The following is a 14,733-nucleotide window of genomic DNA, read 5'->3' on the forward strand; positions in this document are numbered from 1 at the left end:
CAGAAAAGGTGAACAGGCCCCATTACAAGCTTTGTATGCTTTGGGAGGGGAACTGTAGACCCGAACCGAGGACATCGTTGGGCGGTGGAAGGAGCACTTTGAGAATATCCACAATCCGGCCACCATGTTCTCTATTGAGGAGGCAGAACCTGAAGACTCGGGAGAATGTGATTCCATCACTGAATGATAAAGAATTGATAACATGGCCTGCACTTGTATAGCGCTTTATCAAGTCCGAGGACTCCAAAGAGCTTTGCACTGCAATCAGTCATCAACCTATTATACACACATTCACACACTGAGAGTGGCAGGCTGCATTGTAGCCACAGCTACCCTGGAACACAACGACTGAGACGGACAGAGTTAGGTGTTCGAAACCAGCAACTTACCTTTTCGGGGACAAACCCTTACCACCTGAGCCACCGTTGGGTGGCTGTGGGCGCCGCTCTAGTCTGTTGTTGTAAAGAAAGAGCCGATCCAAACAGCAAAGCTCTCAATTAACCATTTCATCTATGTTCCAACCCTCACCTATGGTCATGAGATACGGATTATAACTAAAGGAACGAGATCCTGAAGAAAAGCAGCCAAAATAAGCTTCATTCAGAGGTGACTGGACTCAACCTTGGAGGTAAGGTGAAGAGTGTCATCATCCGGGGGGAGCTCAAAGTAGAGCCGCTTCTTGGCTGCATCGAAAAAGGTCAGCTGAGGTGGTTCAGACACATGCTCCCTTCGTGGGTTTTCCAGGCACATTCCCCTGGAAGGAGAAGCCAGGGAAGACCCAGGACTCGCTGGATGGACTATATGAGGATGTTGTTAAAAAGAAGGATGTCTGGGCTTTGACCCTGCAACCTAAACTCAAAGAAGCAAAAGACAATGGATGGATGCTCTCTGACATAGCAGAGGGATCTCACAAGCTTCTAATGTAAATAACTGATATCCCCTCATAGCAGAGAGGCTTAGAGATATTTTGAGTACTGTTTATATACCATCCTATATCATAGTTCTTAAAACAAAATAAGAATCACCAACGGCTGGTGTATGCAGTTCAAAGCTTTACAAAAAAAACGCAGACTGAAAAATCAGTTACAACCTTGTCAGTAATACAGTCAATTCAGTGATTTGAGGCTTGACTTGGACTTCAAAATGGTGACTTGTGAACATCTTTGGTTCTGGATAATAATGACAAAATGTCATGTTGTTGATATTTTTGACACAAATGCATAAAATCACAAAGCATCTACATAAATAGGAGAGGACGTGACTAACTGCTTTTAATGATTATGTTGACAGTCTCTTTAACATGCTTCGACCTGCACTGTCTGGTTTGTTATCAACATAAGCTCTCTTTTTGTGTGCATTGCACAAAACTAGCTTTCCTATTTGTGTAAAACTGTAGATTTGTTTTTTATGGGCATGCAGCTAACATTATGATCCACTCAGTGTGTTATGGTGTGTGTCATGACTACTGTGTTTATTCAAATACTATACATCCATTAACAGTTTCATTGTTTCATTTTATGGGCTGTTCATGCTTTTAGCTTCTAAAACCACATGAGTTCTTTTATTTTATACATGTATACAGCATGCAGTATCCAGAACTAAGTTACTGCTGACATTTGTGTTTAGAAAGCTACAAGACAGCTTATATGCAAATGTATGAGAAACTCGCTTGGACTGCGACCAGGGATTTAGGACGATTTAATAGCAGTCCCTTTGTGAGAGACAGCAGAGTTCAACAATAAAAATGTTTCAAGAAAGATAATTAAAAACCGCCAGTTGGTTCTTAACTAAAATTTCTCTATGAATTCTCCCATTCGTTTTGTTAGTCATAGTTCTTAATCATGGTGTAACTTCATTACCATATTACAGTAATATCATTACAAATAGAACAGGTGTTTCGCTTTGGTTGCACTTAAGATTGTACAAAATATTTGCCTTTTTCACTCTAAAATCTAATAACATGCAGTACATTTGTCATTTTCTAAATGTCTTCAGTACAAATTCTGAAGTAAATGTAAGTTGGCATCCACTCTCTTAAGACATGCTGAAGTCCTGGGCGCTGCAAAGATTGTATTTACAAATGGATTTTTCTATGGTAAATGCTCGCAACGTATTACTTATGGTGCCTTTTACCGAGATGAAAAGCAAAAAATAGACAGTTATTTTATGTGAAGGGAAGAAAACATAAACGTTCTAATAAACATTTCCAGGCCTCACTGTCCAGAGATTTGTTTATGAAAGGGGAGTTTCTGCTCAAGTCCCTGTTGGCTGCAATTTACTCATGAAGCTTTCTTTAAATGAAATTCAGCATTCCTAAAATTAAACTGTTGTTTAATATGTAGACTCATGAGGGAAAATCTGTGGTCAAAGTAGCATGTCCACAATGAACAGAAAAAACAAATATTGGGAGAATAGAGGATGGACCTTGCCAAAAAAAGCTTGCTAATTAGACATTTCTGAGAGCCTCATGCCCCTGACTCATAGCCATGTCTGTCAAATCGTAGTACTCAAAAAGTGCTTCTTCTTTAAAAGACTGACATTCCCTCAACATCTCCCCCTGCCATCTCTCTATCCCACTCTCTGACATCATGTTGTTTACCTAATTTAGTCGGCTTGTGGGAAAAAGGCCCTTTTCAGCGACGTAGGCATTCTTACTCAGTCAGTGGCCTGTATAATTACACATACAGCCATTCTGACACAGTTCAGCCTGATGGAGGCGACGCTGATGGGGGGTTATCCACCCTCATTTGCAGGGCTTTAATTAGAGCCATGTTTGTTTTGCAGTGATTGCAGAATTAGCTAACCTCAGCTAACATAATGCAGGCAGAAAAATGTATGAATCGGTTTTTATCCAAGCTCATTTTATTGCATTCTCCAACACTGTAGATGTGTATATGTATGCATGATTTTTATGATTTATTCCAGTCTATGCAGTCTGCAGTAGTCCCATATTGCTTATCTAAGTAGAATTTATTTAGTTTAAATTAATTTCTTAGTTTTTCTGTAATTGTCTCTCTTTCTTTGTGTTGTTTTTTGTGGGTTCTTGTATCTTACTTTTTATTTGTTTGGTTTTTGTCGCTTGTTTTTTTCTTTTATTTATCTTTCTTTTTTGTTTCTGTTAGTTTTTTGTTTTTTATTTCTTTTAGCTTTCTCATTTTTTGTAACTTCTTTCTGCTTGTTTTTGTGTTGTTACTTGTTTGCAGAGATGTGTACTCCAGTCTAGCGACTTTAATTGGACACCAGTGATGCACGACTTTACTTGGACTTGAGTGGTTTGACTTAAAAATACTTGATATGTTAAACCAAACAGAAAGTGTGTTACAATGCAATCACACCTGCCGCACAATGACTGAACCCGGAACCCGCCTGGAGCGCAAATCTGCCTGCTGAATACCTCTGACCATTTGCCAATATTTCCTCCTCCTGTTGTAGCAACAGGCACACTGCATCTATCATGTTGGTTACCTGCTTTTCTTCTGCTATGATGGCAGCAATGAAGGTGACAGTGGTAAAGAGGTGCTGTCGTCCAACACTATCAAAGAGTTGTGCGCATAGTTGGGTAAGGAAAAATGGAAAAAAAAAGCTGTAGGCTACTATGCAGCATAACTTAGTAGCCCAGTGAAGGACCAGTGTGCATGGTGGGAAGAGCATACTGGAAATTTTTAATGATAAATAGAATACTTATAGGACATGGAACATGAGAGGAGCAGGACACAAAGCATAGGCAGTCACAAGCAGTAAAATGGGGAGAATAACATGAAAATAACAGGCATGATAACAGGAGGATTCAGCAGAGAACAAAGAGAACCAGAGAGCTTATATGCTGAAGAAGGTTTGGAGAATGACATTGGATGCCGGTGTGTTAATCATGAGACAGTATGGAGCAGCGGAGGCAGAATGTAAGCATGTAGGCTGAGGTAGGCAGACTAATGAACACAGAGGAGCTGAATTAAGACTTAATGAAACACTATATCAAGGGGAAAAGACAAATGCTAACCTAAGGGAATAAACTACAATATACATGGGGCAGAACACAGGAATAAACAAAGAAACTAAGCACAAAGGAATAATTAATATGGCAACACCTTAGAGGCTATAATGAACACGGAGAAATTAACAGGACCTGATGAAACATAATAAACAGGAAGAAGATGAGAGCACAAACACAAATGTAAACCAAAACCTAACACTCAAGGATGATGACAATAACATTTTAAACCAGACATAAGCAAATCTCTCAGGCCTGATTCCTAAGGTGTGTCGACGTTGTGTAGGGGATGTCAGAGCTGCCACAAATTATTTGTTTGCATTGTGTTGAGTGATTACCTGTGAAATCCTGCCTGAAGGTAAAATAAAAATGTTTTTTCTTAAACACATAACTATTTTCTATTGTGTCAGACAAGTGCTTCACCCACAGATAATGTTTTTTATAAGTTAAGTTTCATCAATAGATCACAAATACAGTGCCTCTAGCAATGCAAACGTTCTAGTTCAATGACACTATTATGCTAAAAATTAAACCTGATTTCTTTATTTTTTTTATAGCAAGGGGCTAATTATTTTAATAAAATTTGTTTCCACCTTGAAATTTGCAAGATACAAACTGCCTGTTTAAATGAATGCAGATTTGAATTTAGAGGTTCCTCTGTATTACAAAGTGTAACTTTCTTGAATCAGTTAAAGTTTGCTTTATTAATTTCCAGACAGTTAATAGTAATTTCTCATAAACCCCAAATCAAGACATATCACCAAATATGTTTGCTAAGTTCACAAAGTGAGCAAAAACAAACAAATCTGACAATGTGGAACATGTGGGCTGTAAACTATTGTTGAGAGGCAACACCATTAACTTCCTAGGCCTTTTAAACTTGCACAAAGAATGATGACTCAAAGTTAACAAAGTGACTCATTTATGGTTAATGTTGGCTTAATGACTAAATAGTTTTTTTTTGCTGGCTAATTTAATCAGATTCCAACTCAGATGTAAACCAAAATAAATTCACCCTGGCTTTGAAATCAAATGATTGGCTCAGCAATCTGCAAACCATGCATTAGTAAAGTTGCGTAATAACATTACCAGTAATTCACTTATTCAAAGTGAATAATTTCCTCTGATTATTGTGTGAGCTTTGAGCCTGAACTCAGTCAATGCAGCCATTTTTATACAGCTGTTTAAATAAATTGTTTTGTTATTTAATAATCTGATGATACTAAAGTATTATTGTAAAAGCAGGTTTGTAGTTTTGCAGTTGGTTAATGGGAGGATAATATTTATTTTGTATAGAAATCTTTTTTTTTATCATCTGTCTATTCTTCTCTCACATTTGTAAGTTCAGTTTCTCTTGCAGGTTGCTCTGGCAAACAAAAACACTATAAAATTAATGTAGAAACCATGACATTATTAATAATTACTAAATGATGTCTTAAGTAATAGTTTTCCATATTTTCCTTTTTTGTATATTTTTTATAAGATTCTTGTATGTCTTTTGTTTCTGAGTCACTTGTTTAATTTGTATTTTATTAAAACAAAAAAAATTGAGAGGACACAAAATGAAAAAAGAAATATGTAGTGTTATAAATTTGAAGAGAGACCCAATGGAACAACTCTTTTTTAGGATTCATATATATAATATTTTTGTATTTTTGAAAATGTTTAAATTTTCTGCTGATTTCTTCAGAGCATGTTTTCTCTTCAAGGTTTTCTGTTTTCCAATAATTATAAATGTGGACCAAAAAGTGATGACAGAACTGTATATTTTCATTTAGACTTCAATCTTCCTCTATAACACTGGCTGGGTTTTAATAATAATAATAATCATCATCTTTATTGGTCATTGCACATGTACATTACAATGAAATTTGTCCTGTGCATTCAACCCATCCCTTATAGGGAGCAGTGGGCTGCCATAGAGCATTCTGGGGCTCAGGGACCCAGAGTGGCAATCTGTGGGATACAAACCTGGCCCCTTGTGTCCCCTCCGGAACACAAACCTCCTGTTCTAACCACTAGGCCACCACTCCCCCTAAATCTGAAGCAGTAGTTGCTGCGTCATTTTCTGTCTCCACTGCTAAAGCTGCTTCCCTGAGTTCCCTCCCCATCTGTAGTGAAACTGTCACAGGTGGTAAATATAAAATGCATTGCTGCTGGTGCACCACTCTGGGAATGTCATCACAAAAACAGATTTAAAATTCAGGCAAGATGCTGCTGATAGGCTTACTCAGCCTTGTGTGTTGAGAAGATGAATGTCATATATATGTAAAAGTCCCTCAGTCCAGTTTTAACTTTCCCCGTTATCCTTGTGGGAGTCTCGTTTTTAGTCATGCTCACCATGTGGTTTCAGGGTTGAAAACAACTCTCAGTGAGATGTCTGAGACTTTATTTTAATTCTAAATCTGGTTTATAATATCTAGCTTCACTTTTTATTTTTTCTGCTCATGTCTCCTGTAATTTTCCAGGACCCCAGAAGCAAGCACAAGTTCAAGATCCACACATATGGTAGCCCCACGTTCTGTGACCACTGCGGGTCACTCCTGTACGGGCTCATCCACCAAGGGATGAAGTGTGACAGTGAGTATTACTCCATCTGTCTGTGTGTGTGGGTGCACCTGTGTTGAATATGCAATGCTGGTTTTCCTTGAGCCAGTCTTAATGAGAACAGATGGGAATAGCCTGGTGCTGCAATCCAGAAAGAATTCATTGCTCTGCCCCACTGAGATCTCTCTGTGATCCCATTCTTCCCACATACTCTCCACTTTTGACTTTTCTCCCATTTCTTGTGGTACATGAAGCTGTCCTGCCATCCTCAATTCCTGAACTGCAGTCATAGTTTCTACCATTTTTTCTCCCTTTTTTAGTTTTACCATTCATATCAAGCTGATACAAATCCTGACTCACCTGTGATGAAGCTGATGACAGGTGTTCCACAAGGATCTTTCATTGGACCATTGTTGTTTACTCTTTATATCGATGATGTCCCACCTGTACAATGCTGTGAAAAAGTATTGCCCCTCTACAGATTTCCTCTATTTTTGCTACATTTTAATGTCAGAAAAAGAAAACAAAAAGCACTTTTCGTCCACTTATTAACAGAACGAAGCTGTTCAAACCAACATGACCCTGTGTGAGAATATAATTGCCTTGACTCAACAGTAATACAAAAATGGCATCCATGTGCAGTTTCAAGTTCAAATGAACTGCTGACCAAAAACAACAAAGAGGCCCATCTAACTTCCATCAAAAAGCATCTTGATGGTCCTCAAGGTTTTTGTCAAAATATTTCATAGACCGTTAAAACAAAAGTCCTACTTTTGTAGCATACAAGTTCTGTGTTCTGTTACATGTGGAGCAACAATAACACAGCATTTCTAGAAAAAGAATGTGATACAGATCACATAGGGGTCATAGTTAGATGGTCTCTGACTGCTTTGTTTCTTCAGGACCTGAACAAAATGCCATAATTGATGGAAGCATGAACTCTGCTCTCGACCAGAACATCATGGGGTACATTTTCCAGTCTTCAATTTGTAAGCTTAAGCGCACTTGAGTTATGAAGCGTGATGGAAAGCACACCACCAAGTCTACCTATTTAAAGGAAAAAAAACATACAATAAAGTTGTTTTTTTTATTTGATTGAGATGATGAGTTATTGTCATAAATAGACTTTTCATGCTTACTGTACATATCTCATTCTTTCCTTCCCTCCCTTGCAAAATATAACTTATCTGTGAGATGCACTCTTCATGTTGCATTTCTGCATTGTATTTACAAATGCATCTAAAGCACTGAGACTCTAGAAGGTTAAGGTCTGGAAAGGTTTGGAGTTTTTACATGAATTATTTGTAGGAGTGTTTTAAACTAAATCTGCATCTCTCTCGCTTCTTTCATTTGCTTCTCACTTTCTGCCTCTCACTGTACCTCCTCTGTCCTTTGCTCTCATCTGTTGCAACTTCATCCTCATCCATCACTCTACCTCCCCTTCTCCTCCTTATATGCTGCACATCCATCTGTGGGTCTCTGGTGGTGCCCTAATCGTATAAGGTGATTAGAGCACCCTGGAACAAATTAATGTGAGAAGACCATGGCTATTAGAAGCTGCTTCAACATCTTTTCTCTCCTTGTCCTCACCCGGCATGTCAGACAGAAGGACACAAGTAGGAAAGATATTAGAATAAGATGAAAATCAATGTGCTTTAAATTAGAAATAAAATTATTTTGCAATGTGGTCCAACATATCTTCTGTGCCAAAACAAAACAAAAAGATATGGCAACAGTTATCTGACTCTGTACTGCAAAACCTTCTTGTGCATTTTTTAGGGTGCAAATATTGGCAAATGTTACGAATAACAACATTTTTCCCAACAGTCAGCTTATTTGATCCCACAGAAATGTGCAGCAGTAGAGCTCTTAGCAAGATGATTGCAGCACAGTGCCTCATAATTCAGAACATGTGGGAATAACTTCCAGCTGTAGCATGAGGAAGGATGGAACATTAACGAGTCTCGGGATTATTTTGATTTGATAAACGTTTACAGCTGTGTACAGTGGGGAAGTAATATTTGATGCCCTACTGAAGTTTGCTCCCTTACAAAAGAAATGTGCTGTCTTAATTTGTTGTGATAGTTTGATTTTACTGCAGAGAGACAAAATAACACAAAAACACACTCTATTAAATTAAATATGATTTTTTTCATTGTGTGAAACAAGTATCTGATTTCACTGTTTTATTAGCACAAGTTTTGAGGAGGATGAATAAAACATCTTTGTTACTATAAATATTTATCTTCTAACCAAAAGTTCACCTATCACTAATAATACATCCACAGATACACTGTTAATGATCCAGCTATAAAAAAGTTACCTTAATTAAAATATTCTTTAGTGGTTTTTAAGCTAAGTTTATTCAGCCCAGGGTACAAAATAAATGTTTACATTCATCATACTACAGGTTTATGTTTTATTAAAACTAATATGCTTTTTTATATTCCCTAAACTACTTTACTGTACCTTCCTAGTTTTTCTTTTCTCAGAACATCAATCACTCAAACTTTTTTGTACTTCCTGCTAAGAGACAGAGAGTTTTCCTTGCCAATTGCATGAGCATTATTAAAGCCAGACAAATGGAAAAATAACCAAACCTTCTCTCGTTATATGCTCAATTATTCTATTTTATTTCAGCCAAAAAGGGATTTACTTCAACTGCTTACGTGAGAAATGAAATTAAAAGATTGCACATGCAGGTATGACACTCCCCTGTTCAGATAAACTCAATCCTCTGTTTGCCTTTGTCTTTTCTATCTCTGTAGCCTGCGACATGAACGTGCACAAGCAGTGTGTGGTCAATGTACCGAGTCTGTGTGGGATGGACCACACTGAGCGTCGCGGCCGCCTTTTCCTCAAGATCGATGTCAGCGGGGATAGGCTACACGTCACAGGTTGGTTTCAATCTCTACCTGTAAATAAGTCTGCAAAAAACAGCTCACTGTTAGAGGGATGTCAGCTAGCAGCTCCCAGATGTATTTGTAAGACTGCTGAAAGAGACTGCTGGGTTATTCGTTCTTATTGCTTTGGACTTTGGTTTGATATTATGATCAATCCAACTATCAATGGAACTGAATTTGAAAGAGCTGCCTCACAACAAGTTCTTGCAAAAGAGCAAATTAAGAAAAACATATTGAAAATAAATTCTACATTATACGCACAAAGTACTTTTGTGTGTATAAACAGCAAAGTGCCACTGCTTGAACTATTTACACCCTTACCATACAATGATTATGCCTTAAAACTGTTGTTGTAGAAGTGTTTTAACATGATGGTTATTGATTGAAGGACGGTCCTTAGCAACACCAATAAACTTGCAGAATAAATCAAAATTCTCATCTGTGGACTTGCACCATAGAGCAGTATTTCCATTTTGTCTAAGGTGCTATTACTTGTGGCATAATACTATAGTTGATTAGTAAATGCCAGTATGGGAGAATATTTAGGATGGATTGTTGATTGAAAGTGACATCAGTGTATCCTAATCTGTACACTCACTGCATTAGCTGGCAAAATTCTTGTTGCCACTTAGTATCAATCTTTAAATAATGACTCAGGGGAGCTTTAAACAGTTACTTTTATAAGTTCCAGTCCCAACTAGCTGTGCTGCTGTTATTGTTAAACCACTCAAACAAAAACAGTGTGGTGCAGTCTTTGTTCTTCCTCCTGGGGTCTGATTAATAACTGAACATAAACTCTCTTCTTCTTCTTCTACTACTGTTTGACTGACAGTCGTTTGACTGACAGTCATTTACCACTGACCAAACTCCTGGCTGGCAAGTTTTTGCTGTCATTTTTTCATCAATTTCTCTATGCTACAGCTATATAAATTTGTGTTAACCTCTTTTGCTTAGAAAAATTTTGAGACCTCTATTCCACTGTCTGGAACAGTCTACAAGACAAGGACATTCACAACAGCTACAATATGACCATGCTAAAGATCTGGCCACAGTAGCATCAAATACAAAATATACCTTATCTGCTAGTTGCACCCTGGTCAAATTTTCCATTGCTTCTTTGCTGTTTTACAGCAAACTTACACTTTTGTTCATTTTAAAAAAGACAAAAAATTGGCAACCAGGGTTTGCACAAATAGTCACAACAAGCCTGCTGAAAAGTGGAAACCTGTAGCTTATCAACATTGCACTCAGCGGCAAAACTCAGTTATTAAAGATCTGACCTTTGGCTCAGATCCAATAATGCTGTTGAATGGTTCAATATGTCCTTACTTTCACAGTTTCAAATGGCTACATTTAGATGAGTTTTGGTGTTATTTTACTATAATGAGTGATTAAAGCCGAACATGTACTCAATAAATCAAAGGTAACCGTACCTGGGTGAACAGCTGTTGTTCTATGTGAGCCACGACCTCAATGAGTCAAAAACACTCAGGAACATTAAAAGTCCACGCATTAAAAGCCAACACAGGTGAAAATGTGAATAGTAGTAACCCAGCAACTGGTTCTAATGTCCTCTTTAAAACAAAAAAGCAAGTAAAAATAACAAGCAATAAGAACAAAAACAGAAAAGGCTTTGGTTTGCTGCTTTAATTTTTCTGGTCAGAGATTGTGAAAGCATGAGAAAACAGATGTAGTAAAACAGTTGTACCTCTTTGTAACTGCAAAGAAAAAGTAGGCTGTTCACAGTCTTGCAACCTAGAGTGCAGCACCTTCAGTGCAACATTAAACATTAGCTTTACAAAATAAAATAAAACATTAGCTCACAAACATATATTCTGTGACTGAACTACATTACTTAAAATGTATGATACATTTTGGAAAACAGAATCGCTTATTCATCCTTTTTATTCTTATGTTATTATTATTAACTTTGATACATCTACTATGAAAATATTTTTTATTCTGTATAAATGCTTTTAAATTCCCTTGTTATTGATTTCAAAACATACACATATTTGTCTTATTCATTGATCAGCTTGTCAGGAACTTTTACTGCACCAAGAAACCTTTTGAGTTTTTAACTAAATAAAAACTAGGTAATTATTTTTAAAAAATGCAATACATTTCCATGTCAGCATAAAAAATATGTCAGGATGGCCTTTCCAGTCTTTGCAACACAAATGTGTGCCTGTGCATGTTTTCAACACCTCTAAATTATCCTGTCAGTCAAGAGCAGCACCTGCAGTGCAGAGCTCTGTGTTAAAACCCCTTTAGGCAGGGGGGAAAATAACTGCTGGGTCATTTCCACCACTACTCTCCCCGTCACACTTATAAACTCACACAAAAGCTTGACGAGACAGTGGTGGTCAGGGAAATTTATATCAGAGACCAATAAATATTTCCTAACTCCACAAACGCATGAGGAAAGAAAACTCCAGCTACTCTTGGGGGAAAGTGGCAATTGTGAGTGACATTTAAATCTGTTGGTTTCATAAAAATGTGCTTGTTGTTAGAAATGTGACAAAGCACTAGATTTCAGCTGATTATGCTGTAGGTTTTTAGCCGCTGTTCTGTGAATTCATTTTACAGTCTGTTTGACCACTAAACAGCCTTTGATTGTCTTCAGCTTACAGTCACATGTCACCGTTTGTGCCTTTGTTTGTTTCACCAATACACAAAAAAGAGTAGCTCCTCAAAGTGTTGAAAATTTTACAACAGACCACTGAAAAAAATTTAAAGAAAGAATGAGGATGTCATAAGCCAAATAACTAGTTAAAGACCAGAATAAACAATTTCAAGCTGTATAGAACAAAATCCGTCATTTCAAGAAAAGTCAAAAAGCAGCTGCAATATCTCTGAAACTAAAATCATCCCTGCATCATTTCTTCTTTACTTTTGCCTAAAAATAATTACCTTTCTTATGTCAGTGTCACACTGTTCTACGTTTGCGATGCACTTCAGTGGCGTATGAAGATATGTTCCCTCAACAAATTAATGTTCCAGCATCTGATACTGCAGCATAAAGTGCTTTGCTGAGGTATTTTTTGCTTTTCCATAATTTGTAAGGTTACAGCCACAAATCTCATTGTGTTTTAATAGGTATTTATTTGACAGACCACTTTTTGCATAGTTGGAAAATAGACAGTTTTTGTGGGGTTTTTTTGCAGATAAAAATCTGAAAAAGTGAAGCATCAGTGTATATTCAGCAGCCTTTACTCTGATACTATGAAATAAAATGCAGTGGAACATATTGCCTTCAGAAATGTCATACTTGATAAGTAGCATTCACTGTGAGTGTTGATAGGATGACTACTGATTATAATCATCATACTACTGAGTGGGAAGCGGGAGGCCATTGCTGACAGAAAGCTACAAGAAGTCCTATTTGGTGTTTTTGGCCAACAGGCAAAAGGCCATGTGTGGCAGATGTCTAACATCACATGACTCTCAACACACCATCCTCATAAAGGAACATGATAGTTCTTGTCCTCACCAGGCACGTGAAAGCTGGTTAGAGGTGAACAGAGTTAGAGTTGACATTCTATGGCATAAGTATGAGGATAAAGTTAGCTACACCATAAATACCGCAGAGAAGCCCCATTGCTATAAAATGTTCACATGGAAGTAGCTCACACTGCAGGGAAGTTGGACCTGTTTTCTAAATGTTGAGCTAATAATTTTCTGACCACTTTGGGCCGCTCATGAAGTATTGCCTCTTCAGCACAATTTTAGATATGGAAAATGGCCATGAAGGATTTACTCAGTCAACATGCTACAGCAAACAGTAGAATGTATGGGCTTCATGCTTATCACAACAGGCCTTCTCACAGGATCCTGATAGATGTGACAGGACTTGATGTTTCGACAAAATTAGCTTTTTCTTCAAGTTTAGACCCATGTAAAGTGTTCTTAGATACCCCAACATAGGTGGCAAGGTAAGAAATAGAGTGAAAGTACAGTTTCTTGCAGTGCCACAACTGTGAGGCCACAAATTAAAACCTTGTCCAGAGTGAGATCTCAAAATCTTTAGTTTAGTTTTTTTAGTAAAAGGAATTTAAAAAGATTTTTAACAGTGAGTTTGGGAACATTTGAAAAAAAAACTGGTTTGTACATTTTTTTCTCCCATCTCTACAAAATGTGATGCAACAGAAAAAGAAAAATATAGCATTTTTCACCAGTTTAGTCTTTGAAATATAAGCTGAATTTTTGATTGATTCTGCCTTAAAGTGGACAGAATATGAAATCCTCCATAAAAGTCAATTTGTTCTGTCAAATCTTTTCTTATTTTCATCAATGAATGTCTTAATATAAAAAATATACTTTTGAATTCCAAAATCCAAGCAAGAAAAGAAAGGAAATGCTAATAGAGCTGGAGAGGCAGTTGTTGGGCCATATTTGACAGTTTTCCATAGCAAGGAGGAAAAATCAATAGAGTACAGGGCAGGTGGGAACAAGCGCAGGAGAAACATGTGTTCTGAACTTTTTTCTTTTTTTCCGCCTCTATAATGGCAGTGATCTGAACAGTGAAGCCACAGCTTGTTCTCCAGCTCCCCTCTGGCTCCTACACGCAAGTGGCAAGCCTTTGTGGTTCACTGCACCAACATGAACTTGATTAAATCTTTCCGGCCAAGAAAACAGACTTCTTCTCGGGCTCGCTCCCTGTAAACACCTCCTTCTCTTTTTCTTCTTCTTTTTCCTACTGTTTTTCCCTTCAGCATCCCGTTACATCCTTTCTTCATCTATTCACTTTTCCTGCTTTCTTATCCCACCTTTTCCTTAGACACCTTCAGATTCTCCCATTCCTCTCATCACCTGTTTTTCTCTGGTATCCAGTGAGCTCCTGTCTGTTAGCTCAGATTATGCTTTATTCTTCCCTTTTCTTTCCAGTTGGCCATCAATTCTTTCTTTTAATCGTGTGGTTGTTTCTTTCTTTCTTGGATTTAGGGGTTTTATTCTGTGTGTCTTTTTTATCCTTTTCTTCATAGTTTGGAGTCTTTATCTTCCGTTCTTTCGTTTAATTCCTTCTTTCTCTCTCATTCTGATCACCTTTATCCTGATCTCAATTTTTCCTCTCAAAAGGTGATACAAGAAAGCCAATGGGCTGCAGCAGACATTTCTCATGGCGTTTTGATGATAGAGTTGCGAAGAAATGTCCCTGGATGCCCTGCCCACACACACAAACACAGAGCTTCTGAGGACGGAGGTTTACGCAGCAGTTTACTCAGGATGAGATTTCCCATTGGCTGACATTCTTGCCTCAGGTTTAAAGCACACATAGAACTAAAATACATTTGT

General features: G+C 37.5%; 1 protein-coding gene across 2 annotated transcripts in view; it reads left to right on the top strand.

The window, feature by feature from the left end:
• LOC124862966 (protein kinase C alpha type-like) overlaps positions 1–14,733 on the top strand; it is a 159,853-nt gene that overhangs the window by 102,765 nt on the left and 42,355 nt on the right. For both annotated transcript variants that reach the window (XM_047357177.1, XM_047357178.1), the window contains exons 4-5: positions 6,457–6,568; positions 9,304–9,432. In XM_047357177.1, the coding sequence (XP_047213133.1) occupies positions 6,457–6,568; positions 9,304–9,432 (241 nt within the window). The remainder of the gene's footprint in view (positions 1–6,456; positions 6,569–9,303; positions 9,433–14,733) is intronic.

This window comes from Girardinichthys multiradiatus, chromosome X (assembly GCF_021462225.1).
Source record: "Girardinichthys multiradiatus isolate DD_20200921_A chromosome X, DD_fGirMul_XY1, whole genome shotgun sequence".
NCBI classification, from domain to species: Eukaryota; Metazoa; Chordata; class Actinopteri; order Cyprinodontiformes; family Goodeidae; genus Girardinichthys; species Girardinichthys multiradiatus.